Below are 16720 nucleotides of genomic sequence, written 5' to 3'. Positions count from 1 at the left end.
CTGTATATTTTGGCTCTGTAGGCACCCTCTGAAAAGGAACACGTTTCTATTGGGCCAAATGTTTTTGAGAATGTTTATGTTGCCCATAGATACAATTATCTGCTCTGTATTTCAGGTGAAGAGCACGGGTTTCGCGGTGATGTGTATTTTGCGCGCTTCCGTAACAACTCGTGTGCACGTCTTTTGGCTCTGAGCGATTTTACACTGAACACCGGCTCCTTGGAACAGTTTTCAACAACACAATGTCTAAATTGGAGCAGATCATAGTTATTGAACCGCCGTATGATCTCAAATTTAAAGGTAAGATGAATACTGTCGGTGGCTAGCTACCACTTGTAGACGCTTTCGGCAGTGGATTAGCCAGCAAGCTAGCGAACGTTACCAGCTCCGTGGACCGGGGATGTGTTAGCTTCAACAACCCTACTGAAACCTCACGCATACCGCCGCCATTTTGAGATGGCAGCGAGGATTTATGGGCCTTTACCCAGTTAGCTACCAATCGAGCTAACTAGCTATCACTGTACAACATTTATCGCCAGCCGCGGAGGGCGTATGGTCTCTAGTTACCCTAGCTAGCTGACTTCTTACTGTGACATTGACACAGCTAACTGCTGTAACGTTAGTTTGCTGTCAGTCACTCAGGGATCATTGATAGCTAGCTAACGTTAGCCTGAAATAATAGTCACTGACATGGTTGTTTGGCCAAGTAAGTACTATAACATTAACTAGCTAGATAGGTAAACTAACAAGCAACACATTCTGATTTGACTAGACCAGTCGTTACATATACTATTATTTTCCCGGATTTATTTAACTAAGTTAGCTAGCTAGGGTGACACGGCTAAAATTGCAGTTGTTGATTGGAAATAGTAGCTAGCTAAAGGAAGCTGATTGACTGACCGCTCATATGCTAGCTAGCTATCCCACTCATTCACACTTTGCACTGTGTCCAGATAGTTAATGCATTGTTATGGTATTTTGTTGACCGCATCCCTAGTGCTCATCACATTGAGAGCGAGGTGTAGTTAACTATGTATTATCGTTGGCTATGTTTTTATGTCTTAAACTACATGTTTATCTGAGCCTAGCCAACGGTTAACACTATTGTGTTTAATGGGTCATTTTACTATATAGAAAATCATTTGCCATAACGTGTAACTAGTCTAAGTTGGTTGTCATTTGCGTCTGTTGTGTGCATTGTACAGGTGACTCCATTGACCCTCAACACCATCTCCTTTCTCTCCAATGCAGGTCCCTTCACAGATGTAGTGACCACAAACCTCAAGCTCAAAAATCCCTCTGACCGAAAAGTATGCTTCAAAGTGAAGACAACGGCACCTCGCCGGTACTGTGTAAGGCCCAACAGCGGCATGATTGAGCCAGGAGCCACTGTCACTGTCTCTGGTAAGGCTTTTGCATTTGCAGACCTTTTTCACTGTGCTGCCACAACATCAAACAAGAACAAATTATATCATGTCACTATGTCCACTTTAATTAATTGTATGACTTTGTAAGTTTTTTTAAACATTTTACCGTTATTTAACTAGGCAAGTCAGTTAAGAACAAATTCTTATTTACAATGATGGCCTAGGAACAGTAGGTTAACTGCCTTGTTCAGGGGCAGAACAACAGATTTTTACCTTGTCAGCTCGGGGATTCAATGTAGCAACCTTTCGGTTACTGGCCCAACGCTCTAACCACTAGGCTACCTGCCGCTCCAAGTACAGACGAATCAGGCATGTAAATGTCAAATGCATGTATCAGTAGGCCTATATGTATGCATAGTCATGACCCCAGCTTTGACCCCATATCTTCTGTCTCAACAGTAATGCTGCAGCCCTTTGACTATGACCCCAATGAAAAAAGTAAACACAAATTCATGGTACAGACAATCTTTGCACCATCCACTGCTACAGACATGGATGCAGTGGTAAGTTTTCCTGTCCACATTACTACCAAATACATGTTGTGCTTTATGTTACTAGATGTGTCATCAAAGGAAAACCTGCTTTTGATGATTTACAGGTTTCAGTACTGCAGGGGTCATCAACTAGATTCAGTGGCTGGTCAGGGGGCTTGATCATAATTACAAATAATGAGTTTACTGTTGACCGCAAGAAGCCCAAACAGATATACTATTTGACTAAAACATAATCATTTCAAATCTTGTTTACATTTGACATATAATCACATACTGTATCTCTCTTATGCCTGGGAATACTTTGGAACAGATTTCCAAAAATTAAAATCACTTGGAGCTGATTTGCTGGTGTTTTTAGTCGTATGCCCCCCCCCCCCCCCCCCCGACGTGTTTTGTTTTAGCTCAGAATTTAGTGGGCCAAATAAAATAATTTGGTCTGCCAGTTGGAGAATCCTTTTTATGATTTGTTCAGCAGAGGGCAGCAAATGGCATATTACACAGATGTATCAGCATTTCCACATCCTAATGTCTATAGACTTGTAACTGGCCCTGTGATCAACTGATCAATCTGTGTTGTTCACCTTATCATCTACTTGTCAATCTCAACTTCTACTTGTTGAATCTCCACAGTGGAAAGATGCAACGCCAGATGATTTCATGGACTCCAAGCTGAGATGTGTGTTCGAACTGCCCACTGACAACGATAAAATGGTAAGTAGTGTATAGTAGTAAAGGCTGGACTTTCCAAAGGAGTGGAAATTCTATCAGCTGCCATCAGGGGTTCTGGTGTTATATTTAAGCAATAAGGCACGAGGGGGTGTGATATATATATATATATATGGCCAATATACCACGACTAAGGGCTGTTCCTAAGCACGACGCAACGTGGAGTGCTAGGACACAGCTCTTAGCCGTGGTATATTGACCATATATTACAAACTCCCGAGGGGCGTTATTGCTATTATAAACTTGTTACCAACGTAATTAAACCACTAAAAATACGGATTTTGTCATACCCCTGGTATACGGTCTGATATACCACAGCTTTCAGCCAATCAGCATTCAGGGCTCAAACCACCCAGTTTATAATTGTTTGATATTATACCTCCAATGTTGTACTGTTGTCACGGCTACAGGTCAATGTTGTCTGTCAATGCATCTTTTTCACATTTTCTCCTAGATTCTACTTGGATTTCTCTCCCTCTCCTTGCCCTGTTACTGTTGGTTGTTCCTTTCTCTGCCTTTGCCTAGGTACAGTCATTTGATGGGTGCTAATGATATCATGGATTTTTGATGACTTGAAGTAAATAGCTGCTGTACTAACCAGCATTTCTACCTCAAACTTCCCCAAAGTCATATCTGAAATACTCACCGCTTGTAACAATTGAGATTTGAATGGAAGCTTGTTCCTAGTATGTGATAGGTCCATTTTGTTTGTTTAACACAGTAAGAGTGTATAACCGTTTATAATACATTGAGTGTCGAATGTTCTACCCTACAATAAAAAGAAACCACTAAACAACCAAAAGCTATATACATTATCTATTGGCATGCATGTTGCTTGTGCCTCCCCCTCGTGCGATAGCCTAGCGGTAGTGCCAGGGAGACCCGTGGTAGGGCCATGGGCAGACCCATCATCACCCCAGGGCCAGAGCAGACCCCCAAGCTCAGCACCAGGCACCTGGGTGACAGAGCAGCCTCCACCCCCGGAGAGTACCGCACCCCCCTGGGACTCTGGCACCACCTGGGAGCCCACGACGCCAGCGACCTCCCAGAGTTCATGTCAGCACACAGCTCAGTGCGAGGCAGGGAGTGGCAGGTTTGTGGCAGGACAGGAAGTTGAAGTGCAGGTGTCGTTTACTCACTGTAGGCCAGGGGTGGGCAAACTTTTTGGCTGAAGGGCCTCACTAGGCTTTCAAAATTGAATGGAGGACCGAATGTTTTTTTTTTTCTCTTGTCAAAATCAATTTGCGGATTAGAGAAGGTCTGTTTTAAAAATATATATATATAATTTAGAAATAATTTCTCATCTACCCAAAATAATTATTCCCCTGCCGTAGCTGGATGTAATTAGAATAGTAGTTTGAATGAAAACGTATTACCGCTTCATACTAATTAACACTTTTTTTTTTATATATATAATAATAATTTCCATCGGCTCAACAGTTTCATGAAGTTTGGTCTACTCTAAAGCGTGTTGAGTTTGTGTGGTTGGAATGTACAGCAATGTCAGGAGGGAAACTAGCCTCTAGTTCACGTTTGTCTTTTCGCCACCTTTTTCCACTTTCCTTGCTTCCAGGATGATGTTGATGCAACCAAAGCTGCCCCCGTACTCAACTCCACCGCTGACAGCACGTCGGCGCCCAAGCCAATCAGCGCATCCATGGACGACTCTGAGATGAAGAAACTGATGGACGAGTGCAAGAGGATGCAGTATGATGTGGGCAAACTCTCAGACGAGAACAGACAACTCAAGGTATGGTCATAGGTTGTGTGATGTCTAAGATTGAGGTGGTATTAGGATATTGTTATATATTGGCGATATACTGTAATATATTGTGAAGACAATGTTCTTGTTAAGATGATATTGGCTTCGGCCTATGGCTGTGGTAGAGAAGCATGTGTGAAAGCCTTGGGGTTCTAACCTACTGTGTTTGTCCTCTCAGGACGAGGGCCTGAGGATGAGGAAGGCCCACCGGTCAGACAACATAGTCTCCAGCTCGGGCGCCACGATGAGCAAACAGCATTCTTCCAGTTCCCTCCCCTCGCTACTGGTCGTCATAGCAGCCATCTTCATCGGATTCTTCCTAGGGAAGTTTGTCTTGTAGGGGAGGAGCGAGAGAAAAGGAAAGTGAGCCGGCATGGGCTCGTTTGTCTCCAAGGGCCTGGCCGTAGCGCCAGCTCACGGCGTACGTACATATGTTCTGTGTACCCAATCATAAGCAGGCCTCGCCTTTTACAATCTCACATGGTTAGTACACGTGGAAAAACAGGAATGAGCTTTCTCCTTTTTTGTTTTTTTTTCCTGCTCTTTTTTTGGGGTGAGGAATCAGGGGAGGGATGTTTGGGGGAAAATGTAAATTGTACATTTATCAGAGCATTGATAACAGGTGAGTCGGGGCACTGGGTTTGTGACCTTGGTTGAAATCGGAAGCAAAAAATAAATATAAATGAGCTCTCTCTCTCTGTGGTTTTAATAAGAGTTGGAATGTTCCGTGTCTGTTATTTTAATCATTTTAAGAAAATGGGATGAAGAAAAAGCCTTCCAAACAAAAGACTGCTACATGTTGCTGAAACATTCTCATTTTCACTGAATTCTTCAAATCTAGTTTTTTCTTGAGGTATGTGAAATGATACAGTATGCTGGGAATATAGGTGTCTCCTACGGACATTTCTTTCCTTTTCCCTACTGACATAAACACAATTATAAAAAATGAATTTTATTATTATTACAATTCTTTCTAGATTTTTTTTTTCTTTACACAAATTCTATATCCCTTGTGAGGCAAAAAGGTCACCGTTCTTGCAGTCCTGTCCCAGTCCTGTCCCATGGTATTTAACATTGATGAAAAATAAATAAAATCTTTAACATTCTAGTGGCTTGTCATCTTTGTTAATCTTTTGTCTTTGAGCAAGAGCAAGGCTTAATTTTCTATTCGCTATCCTCCATTTTGTTAACTCCAAAATCTGTGATGAACATGCAAATGTCATTGAAGTGAGCTGCATGATACCACAGGCCAGGATTCAATCCGATTGCGCTTTGTCGACAATGCAGCTTTTAAAGGCAAACTTTGCATATGTCAGCTCATTTGGAAATGACCAAATAGGTCATTAGGGCCTATCAGCAGTTAAATCAATAACAAAGTCGTCGCCCATCTGTTATATCAAATGTATAGTTTTAACCATGTTTTGAGGCTATACAGACATTTACAATGTTTACAAATATTGGAGTTAAAAAAGTTTATTCTGGGTTCTGATTGGGTATGACAGTCGAACTAAGCTCATGAGGCATTTATAAGTTATAGTCTTCAAGAATCATTGTGTATTGAGGGGCGCAGTGGTCTAAGGCACTGCACCTCAGTGCTAGAGGCATCACTACAGACCCTGGTTTGAATCCAGGCTGTATCACAACTGCCGTGACTGGGAGTCCCATAGGGCGGTGCACAATTAGCCCAGCGTCATTAGGGTTTGGCCGGGGTAGGCCGTCATTGTAAACAAGAATTTGTTCTTAACTGACTTGCCTAGTTAAATAAAAAATATATATAATTAATTTATAAGTGCAAAAATGTATGTAGAAACTGTCGATCGCTGATTTAAATGGCACATTGTCGACAAATCACAATCAGATTGAATCACGGCCATAGACAACTTGTGTTGTGTTGGGCACACCATAGGAAAAATGCATTTCTTATTGGACAAGTACAGTACTTCCCAGTTTCACTTCCTGTCAAAGTGTTTTCTTCATTTGATGTCTACTGAACACGACTCTGAATAATAGAATGTAACAATTCAACATTGCAATCACATATGCTGTATTCAAAGAGTCTGAAAGTCCAATACACAGTCAATGAAGTGCTGCTCCACAACAACAATAACATTCAGCTACTCCTACCTGAGATGCAGAACGGAGATAGCAGCAATAAGCAGTAGTCTAACCATATCCACCATGCCACCACCTCTGTGTCTGCAGCAGCTACTCCACAGTCTTTGGAGCTCGTCAGTTTCCCTCCACTCCGCTGGCCCATGGCCAGCCCCTGCACACTGCACCAGGGGAGCCTGGTAGGAGGTGGCTGTCTTGTGGGGCTGGTTAGGGCTGGAGCCATCCGTGGGCCTCTGGCCGTTGAAGAGAAGGAGGCGGTTCGCATAGTCTCGCTCCATGCGGAAGAGTTCGTACTCGGTGTGGGGCAGCCGGATGCCCAGGGCAGCACAGCCATGGGTGGGGGTGACATCCTGCTCCAGGCCCTGGCGCCATGAGCCCTCTGTCCCGCACTCCTTGCCCTGGAAGACGTTGAGCAGGGAGGTGGTGGCCCGGTCCATTGGGGTCACCCTCATGTGGTCCACTGAAGACCAAGAGAGAAATAGTCAGGTTGGTTGTTATGCACACTAATAATGGCATGATCATTAGCTGTGATCATTTATATACACTGAACAAAAATATAAATGCATCATGTAAAGTGTTGGTCCCATGTTTCATTACACAGGTGAACCTTGTGCTGGGGACAATAAAATGCCACTCTAAAATGTGCAGTTTTGTCACAACACAATGCCACAGATGTCTCAAGTTTTGAAGGGGCGTGCAATTGGCATGCTGACTACCATAAGCCACCTCCAATGTTGTTTTAGAGAATTTTGCAGTATGTCCAACTGGCCTCAGAACCGCAGACCACGTGTATGGGGTCGTGTGGGCAAGCGGTTTGCTGATGTCAACGTTGTGAACAGAGTACCCCATGGTGGCGGTGGGGGTATGGGCAGGCATAAGCTATGGACAACGAACACAATTGCATTTTATTGATGGAAATTTAAATGCACAGAGATACCGTGACGAGATCCTGAGGCCCATTGTCATGCCATTCATTTCAGCATGCTAATGCATGGCCCCATGTCACAAGGATGTGTACACAATTCATGGAAGCTGAAAATGCCCCTGTTTTTCCATGGCCTGCATACTCACCAGACATGTCACCCATTGAGCATGTTTGGGATGCTCTGGATCGACGTGTACGACAACGTGTTCCAGTTCCCACCAATATCCAGCAACTTCACATAGCCATTGAAGAGGAGTGGGACAACATACCACTGGCCACTATCAACAGCTTGATCAACGCTAAGTGAAGGAGATGTGTCACGCTGCATGAGGCAATGGTGGATACTGACTGGTACTGACCAGATACTGACTGGTTTTCTGATCCTGTGAGCAACAGATGCATATCTGTATTCCCAGTCATGTGAAATCCATAGATTAGGACCTAATGAATTTATTTAAATAGACTGAGTTTTTAACACTAACTCAGTAAAATCTTAGAAATTGTTGCATGTTTTGTTTTATATTTTTGTTCCGTATATTTAGATTTATTGTGACAGTAACACCTACCTGTGAAGACAAACTCTGTCCCTCCCATTACCGTGGTGGATAGGACCGCGTGGCTGTAGTGACCCCGGGCGTACAGGCTGAACGTTGGCTGTCTGCACACTGGGTCGGCGTAATGCCAGTAGTGACCCTCCCAAGTGCAGTTGTGGTCGTGGAAAACAAAATGGCGGGTCAGGAAGAGAACCCCAGGGCGTACCTCGCAGCGCTGGCTCACCCATTGGCCCTCTAGTTTGACGGGCAGGTTGTCTTCGCAGGGCAGGATGGGAGGATGGTGCTCGTCCGCCCCGGCAACGACTCGGCAGACACTGCAGGTACGGTCATGGTTCTGTAATAGTGTTTCAGAATGTTACGTTTTCATATTGTGATTCAAAAGAAATTCACACACCTGCAAGAGACTGTAGATGTTGGAATGCATCCCATTTTGATGTTTAACACAAAAGTCTGAACTATATTTCAGATTTCTAAGCGGTTTAATGAGTCACAGCATGGTGATAAATATCATCACTGATGGTATCACTGAAATGTCAACAGACAACCAATCATGATGATGAAAAACACAAACGAGGCCATTCAAACTGTTGTTTGACTCTGACCCACCCAGCTAATAAAGGAGAAGCATGGCAAACTGTTGTTTGACTGACCCACCCAGCTAATAAAGGAGAAGCATGGCAAACTGTTGTTTGACTCTGACCCACCCAGCTAATAAAGGAGAAGCATGGCAAACTGTTGTTTGACTGACCCACCCAGCTAATAAAGGAGAAGCATGGCAAACTGTTGTTTGACTCTGACCCACCCAGCTAATAAAGGAGAAGCATGGCAAACTGTTGTTTGACTCTGACCCACCCAGCTAATAAAGGAGAAGCATGGCAAACTGTCTTCTCATATGCTACGTGGGAGTGTTCATGGCACCACTGCAAATCAGATACAATTTTATTTGTCACACGCGCCGAACACAACAGGTGTAGACCTTACAGTGAAATGCTTACTTACAAGCCCTTAACCAGTTTTAAGAAAATAGAGAAAATAGAGTTAAGAAAAGATTTACTAAAAAAGTAACACAATAAAATAACAATAGCCTCCGGTACCGAGTCAATGTGCGGAGGTACAGGTTAATCGAGATCATTAGTACATGAAGCAGTGGCGGTCAGTGCCGTTTATGATGAGGGTGGACAATTTATTTCCATTACAGCATATTGGATGATTGTCATTCATATTCCCATCACCCAGTTCAATGTAACATGGATAGGTTTAGGCTACTACATGATACTCAAATTTTCCCTATACCCATCATGACGTTGCTACAACCTAGCCTATGAATGAAACGTTCGAGAGAAAATGTTGAGGTGACACACAGTGACACATTCAATACCGCCTTGCACACTCTTGCCTGCATCTAGCTCCAACAGTTGCAAATGATAGTTTCTATTGGACCAATTCAGGTATTTATCCCCGTTTCGTTTGCTTCTGTTTAAGAAACGTTTTTCAACAGAATCGGCGGAATGAATACACCCCTGATCACCCGTAAACACAGTTCACTTTCATAGCAGTCACTTTTTATTCCTTCTCACCTCTATGCACTCTCCTCCTCTCACCTTTTCCCTTTGTTTGTGGAGCTCAATGCACAACACATGAGCTGTATGTGACCAGACAAAAAAAACGTTCAAACCATGTCATAACCGCTACACACAGCATACATCGTTGTCCCCATATTAGCTAAAGTATCGTCCTAGTCAACATAGATAATATAACTAATGTGTTAGTAAACCTGCTACAATCATGCCGTAACATTACAGTGTGTAGTCAGTAAGCAGTTACACCGGCGGGCCCCGGTGGCAATAAATGTATAAAACCAAAAGCTTATCTTGACTTGACTTGGAAGAGTTCCAGTGTTATGTTGGATAGTCATAGCTAGCTAGCTAACATAGCATCCCCCTGTTTGAGCCAGGTGTTTGAGTAGACTCGACTAGCCAGCTGCATTTGCTAGCTAAGTAAGTGAAACTAAAAGTGAAAAGAAATGACGAAATCTCTCTCTCTCACCTCTCCTTCATTTTTGAAGAAATTAATTTGTTGAAAACTGTTCAACTATTGTCTTTCTCTCTCTTTGAGTCAACTACTCACCACATTTTATGCACTGCGGTGCTAGCTAGCTGTAGCGTATGCTTTCAGTACTAGATTCATTCTCTGATTCTTTGATTTGGTGGACAACATGTCAGTTCATGCTGCAAGAGCTCTGATAGGTTGGAGGACGTCCCCCAGAAGTTGTGATAATTACTGTGTAAGTCTATGGAAGGGGGTGAGAACCATGAGCCTCCTATGTTTTGTATTGGTCAATATACCAAGAGGAGGATGGAAGCTAGCTGTCCTCCGGCTACACCATGGTGCTACCCTACAGAGTGCTGTTGAGGCTACTGTAGACCTTCATTGCAAAACAGTGTGTTTCAATCAATTATTTGGTGACGTGAACATATTTAGTATAGTTTTATCTAAAAAGGATAACTTTTTAAATGTTTTTTAATTTTGTTTTAATGAAATTCACTTAGGAGGATGGTCCTCCCCTTCCTCCTCGGAGGAGCCTCCACTGACATGTAGGTAGGGGTAAAGTAACTATGCATAGATAATAAACAAATCGTTTAACATGGGTCTGCCATCCTAGATTGATGCCAGGGATGAAAACAACCACCAAAGGCAAAGAATCAAAAGCTTCTCTCTGGCCTGGAAAATGCACTCGGTGATGCGCCTCTCTCTTCTCTGGATGGGGCTCTTTGAAAAGCAGTAGGTGCCGTCTGTGCCTTGGTCTCAAGTCCTTCGTTAAACAGTATCAGCCACAGGTGCGTGTTTCAAAAGGACATTGGCGGGGAATCCGGAGACACAGTTTAATAGACAAATAAAAGAAAATAAGCTATTTTCACATCCAGATCATCAAAAATATCATCGTACGCTATGACTGCCTTTATGGTTTTGGATCCTTGTTTACACTCATTGGGTTGTGAGTACAATCTCGTAAATAAGCTCATCAAGCCCCTGTTATATGTGGAGCCCTTTTGAGATTGCACTCAGTGTTTGAGCATCAGATTGACGTTATAGCTGAACGTGACTAACTCTATTCATTCAAGGCTGACTGTAACTCCACCACCAGTGCATGCATGAGTCACTTTCAACATCAATCACCTCAGCTTTTAACCACAGCTCATTTACATTGACCTGACACTTTATAGGCTGGGAGTTGTTTGTATTAGTTTTTAAAAATACATGCTGGTAGATATATGGGTAAATGCTGGGGGGGGGGGAGCATGAAAGGGACGAATCCTTTTGTGAGTGGGAGGAAAGGAGGGAGCTTCTGAACTGAAGGCCTGGTTCCATCTCTCTGGTCCGGCTCCAGTTTTATCCCTCTGTCCTTGATACAGCCTCAGGCACCAACACTACCACAGAGTAAGGGCAGGAATTCAGAAATTCAGAGCAGAGCATACTGCGCCACTCTTTGCTATTCTCTTTGAAGAGCGCCCGTGAAAAACCAACCAACGGATGATCACTGCAATCCATGGATCTTCTCTGCTGCTGGGTTTGCAGTTTGCACAATTCATATTCTCTCCCATTTCACATAACGTGTCTGTCGTTGTGTACAAAAACATACAGACAATACTGTGATTTTTCAAAGGAAATAGGAATACACAGCCCTGGAATATCACGTATCAATTACTATACATGTGTGGTTTCATTGCTGCAACAGTTTGTAATCTTTAATACCCACAATACTTTTCAGTTGGTAGGGATTTGACAAACAGATTCACAGATACTTGAAAATGATACTATCTGCCCAAAAATCTAAAAGGATTCTCTCTCATGGGGTCTCAGTATGTAAGTGATAATAAGGGGACTCTGACCATCGAAATATAGTAGAATAGATTAGAGCATAATATACACTGCTCAAAAAAATAAAGGGAACACTTAAACAACACAATGTAACTCCAAGTCAATCACACTTCTGTGAAATCAAACTGTCCACTTAGGAAGCAACACTGATTGACAATAAATTTCACATGCTGTTGTGCAAATGGAATAGACAACAGGTGGAAATTATAGGCAATTAGCAAGACACCCCCAGTAAAGGAGTGGTTCTGCAGGTGGTGACCACAGACCACTTCTCAGTTCCTATGCTTCCTGGCTGATGTTTTGGTCACTTTTGAATGCTGGCGGTGCTTTCACTCTAGTGGTAGCATGAGACGGAGTCTACAACCCACACAAGTGGCTCAGGTAGTGCAGCTCATCCAGGATGGCACATCAATGCGAGCTGTGGCAAGAAGGTTTGCTGTGTCTGTCAGCGTAGTGTCCAGAGCATGGAGGCGCTACCAGGAGACAGGCCAGTACATCAGGAGATGTGGAGGAGGCCGTAGGAGGGCAACAACCCAGCAGCAGGACCGCTACCTCCGCCTTTGTGCAAGGAGGAGCACTGCCAGAGCCCTGCAAAATGACCTCCAGCAGGCCACAAATGTGCATGTGTCTGCTCAAACGGTCAGAAACATACTCCATGAGGGTGGTATGAGGTCCCGACGTCCACAGGTAGGGGTTGTGCTTACAGCCCAACACCGTGCAGGACGTTTGGCATTTGCCAGAGAACACCAAGATTGGCAAATTCGCCACTTGTGCCCTGTGCTCTTCACAGATGAAAGCAGGTTCACACTGAGCACATGTGACAGACGTGACAGTCTGGAGACGCCGTGGAGAACGTTCTGCTGCCTGCAACATCCTCCAGCATGACTGGTTTGGCGGTGGGTCAGTCATGGTGTGGGGTGGCATTTCTTTGGGGGGCCGCACAGCCCTCCATGGGCTCGCCAGAGGTAGCCTGACTGCCATTAGGTACCGAGATGAGATCCTCAGACCCCTTGTGAGACCATATGCTGGTGCGGTTGGCCCTGGGTTCCTCCTAATGCAAGACAATGCTAGACCTCATGTGGCTGGAGTGTGTCAGCAGTTCCTGCAAGAGGAAGGCATTGATGCTATGGACTGGCCCACCCGTTCCCCAGACCTGAATCCAATTGAGCACATCTGGGACATCATGTCTTCGCTCCATCCACCAACGCCACGTTGCACCACAGACTGTCCAGGAGTTGGCGGATGCTTTAGTCCAGGTCTGGGAGGAAATCCCTCAGGAGACCATCCGCCACCTCATCAGGAGCATGCCCAGGCGTTGTAGGGAGGTCATACAGGCACGTGGAGGCCACACACACTACTGAGCCTCATTTTGACTTGTTTTAAGGACATTACATCAAAGTTGGATCAGCCTGTAGTGTGGTTTTCCACTTTAATTTTGAGTGTGACTCCAAATCCAGACCTCCATGGGTTGATAAATTTGATTTCCATTGATCATTTTTGTGTGATTTTGTTGTCAGCACATTCAACTATGTAAAGAAAAAAGTATTTAATAAGAATAGTTCATTCATTCAGATCTAGGATGTGTTATTTTAGTGTTCCCTTTATTTTTTTGAGCAGTGTATATTATATATCTCTATGTCTGACCTTGGTGTTCTGCAGTGGCGGCTGGTAGCTGGAGGGTGTGTGGTGGGTCCTCTGGGTGTGCTCAGTGTGGACGTCCCCCAGGAAGAGCTCCTCTGTGTGGTCATCAGGGAGCCAGACACCATGATGGCGGCGCCGCTCCACACGCACCAGCTGCAGCTCATTCATAGTGAAACCCAGCCTATGGGCACAGTCCCCCCCCTGCTCCTCCTCACTCCACAGGTCATAACTGACGTGGGGCTCCCAGGGCTCCCACTTTCCCCCTCCATCTAGGGACGGAGGTCCACAGCTGGGCTTGAGCCACTGGCTGAGGTCCATGGCTGCCTCGGGGCTGTGGAACACAACCTGGACGCTGTGAAGCTGATAGTCGGCCTCGGTGCCTCCGCGGACCACCCAGGAGGCCTGGCGCAGGTACAGCTTGCCCCGGGCAAGGAGGGTGTATGTGGGGGAGGAGCAGCGGTTGTCCCGGTAGAGGAACTGGAGGACCTGGAAGGTGTGGTTGTGGTGGAAGAGATAGGATCTGATGATGAACTCTGGCCCAGGCCTGACCTCACAGCTGATGGGGAAAACATTCATGAAATTGGCTTAGTCAAATGATTTGTTATTTGGGTATTATGCAGTGAGTCTGGTGGGTAACTGGAGTCGACCCCCACACCTTTAATTGCACCAGTCGATTCAACACCTAAGACTTTACACTGAGAAGTCTGGAGCTGAACCTGTTGTTGTGCCAAGTAGGCTTACATACAGAACAGTGCTATTATCCTGTATTGTGTAGTGAGTGACCTTAACCCAGAGGGTGTTCTTTAATGGAAGCCTCTCCAACATAATCCAGGTAGAATCAGCCATTTCCCAGGGCAGCTGTCTAGACCACTTACTTTTTTCAATCTTTACTAATTTTATTTTATTTTTTCACCTTTATTTAACCAGGTAGGCCAGTCGAGAACAAGTTCTCATTTACAACTGTGACCTGGCCAAGATAAAGCAAAGCAGTGCGACACAAACAACAACACAGAGTTACACATGGAATAAACAAACGTACAGTCAATAACACAACAGAAAATATCTATATACAGTGTGTGCAAATGAGGTAAGATTAAGGCAATAAATAAATGACATGCCACTGACTTAAAGTGGCATGAGTAAAGCCAGTGTGTCTATGTATGCGGATGGATGACTCAACACTATACACGTCAGCTACTACAGCGAGTGAAATCACTGCTTAACAAAGAGCTGGAGTCAGTTTCAGAATGGGTGGAAAGAAATAATTTAGTCCTAAATATTTCAAAACTAAAAGCATTGTATTTGGGACAAATCATTCACTAAACCCTAAACCTTCACTAAATCTTGGAATTTAGCAAGTTGAGGTGACTAAACTGCTTGGAGTAACCCTGGATTGTAAACTGTCATGGTCAAAACATATTGATACAACAGTAGCTAAGATGGGGAGAAGTCTGGCCAAAATTAAGCACTGCTCTGCCTTCTTAACAACACTATTAACAAAGAAGGTCCTACAGGCCCTAGTTTTATCGCACCTGGACTAATGTCCAGTCGTGTGATCAAGTGCCACATGGAGGGACTTAGGAAATTTACAATTGGCTCAGAACAGGGCAGCACGGCTGGCCCTTAAATGTACACGGAGAGCTAACATTAATAATATGCATGTTAATCTCTCAAGGCTCAAAGTAGAGGAGAGATTGACTTCATCACTACTGTTTTTGTAAGAAGTATTGACATGCTGAATGCACCGAGCTGTTCGTTTAAACTCGGACACCCATGCATACCCCACAAGACATGCCACCAGAGGTCTCTTCACAATCCCCAAATCCAGAACAGACTACGGGAGGCGTACAGTACTACATAGAGCCATGACTACATGGAACTCTATTCCACGTCATGTAAATGATGCAAGCAGTAGAATCCGATTTAAAAAACAGATAAAAATAAATATTATGCAACACCGGGGACTGTGACGAGACACACACAGGCACAGACACACGCATACACATGCTAACACACACACACACTGTACACACACATACTGTACACATGGATTTTGTATTGTAGATATGTGGTAGTAGAGTAGAGGCCTGAGAGCACACACTTAACGTATTATGAAATGTATTGTCATGTAATATGTTTTTAAAAAATTATTTAAAAAAACGCTTTTGTCATGTAATATTTGTAATTGCATATAACTGCTTTAATGTTGCTTGACCCCAGGAAGAGTAGCTGTTGCCTTCGCAGGAACTAATGGGGATCCTTAATAAATACAAAACCCAACGCCTAGCAACCTCCGCAAGAAGTTCAGATATCTTAAAATAAGGTAAATAAAGGTTAAATAAAAATGTAAAATATATTGGAATACCAGCTGAAGTGTGTACAGCTGCAAGGTCCTGTGTTCAAGCTCCAGTCAGGATTACCCTTTGACATCGCTACAATATATTGACTATACATTCTTACAATTCTGTACTTAATAAGGGTTCATAACAAACAGTTTAATTGCACATGTTACACATTATGTTACCTGGTGGATACCCAGTGGCCTGTGATGTTGGGGGGCATATGCACTGAGATCTGGCCTCCACTTTGGAGATGTTTGAGCATGTACTGACACTGAAATTCCACAATAGCAGCGTGCTGATGCTGCTGCCCATGTTTCCTCCCCAAGGTCCCGACACTGGCTCTTATGTCTGAGTGAAGCAGAGAGCCATGACAAATACCTGGAGTGGAGAAAGAGTGATGTTATTATAAACTTTTCCATGAGTTAGACATTTTTTTATTATAAATGCTTGCGTAGCATACTACACATTTATGAAAAGTGTACTATACAAACATGGCAATAGAGTGCATGCATTGCTAAAGATCTATTACTCAATTCTCAAATATAACAATTATGTGTTGTTCATAATTACATTTTCAAATAATAGGTAGATATATAAATTAACATTATAGGCTATCGCCCGATATAGATACGGAATAAAAAATATTTAGGCTACATCACTAGTAAATACTTACACCTGAATGTTCCAAACTCACCATTGAAAAGAACAGCAGTAGAGACAATCCATTTTATCAGTAACATTGTTAGTCTTGACTGAGACGACACCTTTTTAATTTATTAGCTAAGAACCACTCCTATGTCCATTAACACGTATTATTCATTATCAGTTGCCTTTCTTCTCATTGTTCCTTTCATCACC

At 43.6% G+C, this 16720-nt stretch overlaps 2 protein-coding genes across 2 annotated transcripts; one reads left to right on the top strand and one right to left on the bottom strand.

Annotated features, from left to right (window-relative positions):
* The first annotated feature begins 140 nt into the window (after positions 1 to 140).
* LOC120027943 (vesicle-associated membrane protein-associated protein A-like) lies at positions 141 to 5517 on the top strand. The gene is made up of 6 exons (XM_038973035.1): positions 141 to 300; positions 1252 to 1404; positions 1827 to 1930; positions 2552 to 2632; positions 4221 to 4397; positions 4588 to 5517. Exons 1-6 carry the CDS (start codon positions 243 to 245, stop codon positions 4747 to 4749), a joined length of 735 nt encoding a protein of 244 aa, XP_038828963.1. The 5' UTR covers positions 141 to 242; the 3' UTR covers positions 4750 to 5517.
* Positions 5518 to 6529: 1012 nt separating this feature from the next.
* LOC120027892 (protein APCDD1-like) lies at positions 6530 to 16602 on the bottom strand. The gene is made up of 5 exons (XM_038972989.1): positions 16557 to 16602; positions 16045 to 16240; positions 13524 to 14076; positions 8013 to 8334; positions 6530 to 6981 (listed from the first exon to the last, which is right to left on the bottom strand). Exons 1-5 carry the CDS (start codon positions 16600 to 16602, stop codon positions 6530 to 6532), a joined length of 1569 nt encoding a protein of 522 aa, XP_038828917.1.
* Between the last annotated feature and the right edge of the window lie 118 nt (positions 16603 to 16720).

The sequence above is a fragment of the Salvelinus namaycush genome, chromosome 33 (genome assembly GCF_016432855.1).
Source record: "Salvelinus namaycush isolate Seneca chromosome 33, SaNama_1.0, whole genome shotgun sequence".
NCBI classification, from domain to species: domain Eukaryota; kingdom Metazoa; phylum Chordata; class Actinopteri; order Salmoniformes; family Salmonidae; genus Salvelinus; species Salvelinus namaycush.
The sequence above is the reverse complement of the archived record's forward strand: the minus strand, read 5'-3'. Positions and strand labels throughout refer to the sequence as shown.

What these genes read in the sequence shown, in the direction of transcription:
- LOC120027943 (XM_038973035.1), top strand. Translation starts at nt 243, where the DNA reads ATGTCTAAATTGGAGCAGATCATAGTTATTGAACCGCCGTATGATCTC. An exon ending in GTATGATCTCAAATTTAAAG is followed by an intron (nt 301 to 1,251) that starts GTAAGATGAATA and finishes TCTCCAATGCAG; the next exon opens with GTCCCTTCACAGATGTAGTG. An exon ending in AGCCACTGTCACTGTCTCTG is followed by an intron (nt 1,405 to 1,826) that starts GTAAGGCTTTTG and finishes CTGTCTCAACAG; the next exon opens with TAATGCTGCAGCCCTTTGAC.
- LOC120027892 (XM_038972989.1), bottom strand. Translation starts at nt 16,602, where the DNA reads ATGTTACTGATAAAATGGATTGTCTCTACTGCTGTTCTTTTCAATG. An exon ending in TACTGCTGTTCTTTTCAATG is followed by an intron (nt 16,241 to 16,556) that starts GTGAGTTTGGAA and finishes TCTCCACTCCAG; the next exon opens with GTATTTGTCATGGCTCTCTG. An exon ending in GACAGAGTTTGTCTTCACAG is followed by an intron (nt 6,982 to 8,012) that starts GTAGGTGTTACT and finishes CTTGGTCTTCAG; the next exon opens with TGGACCACATGAGGGTGACC.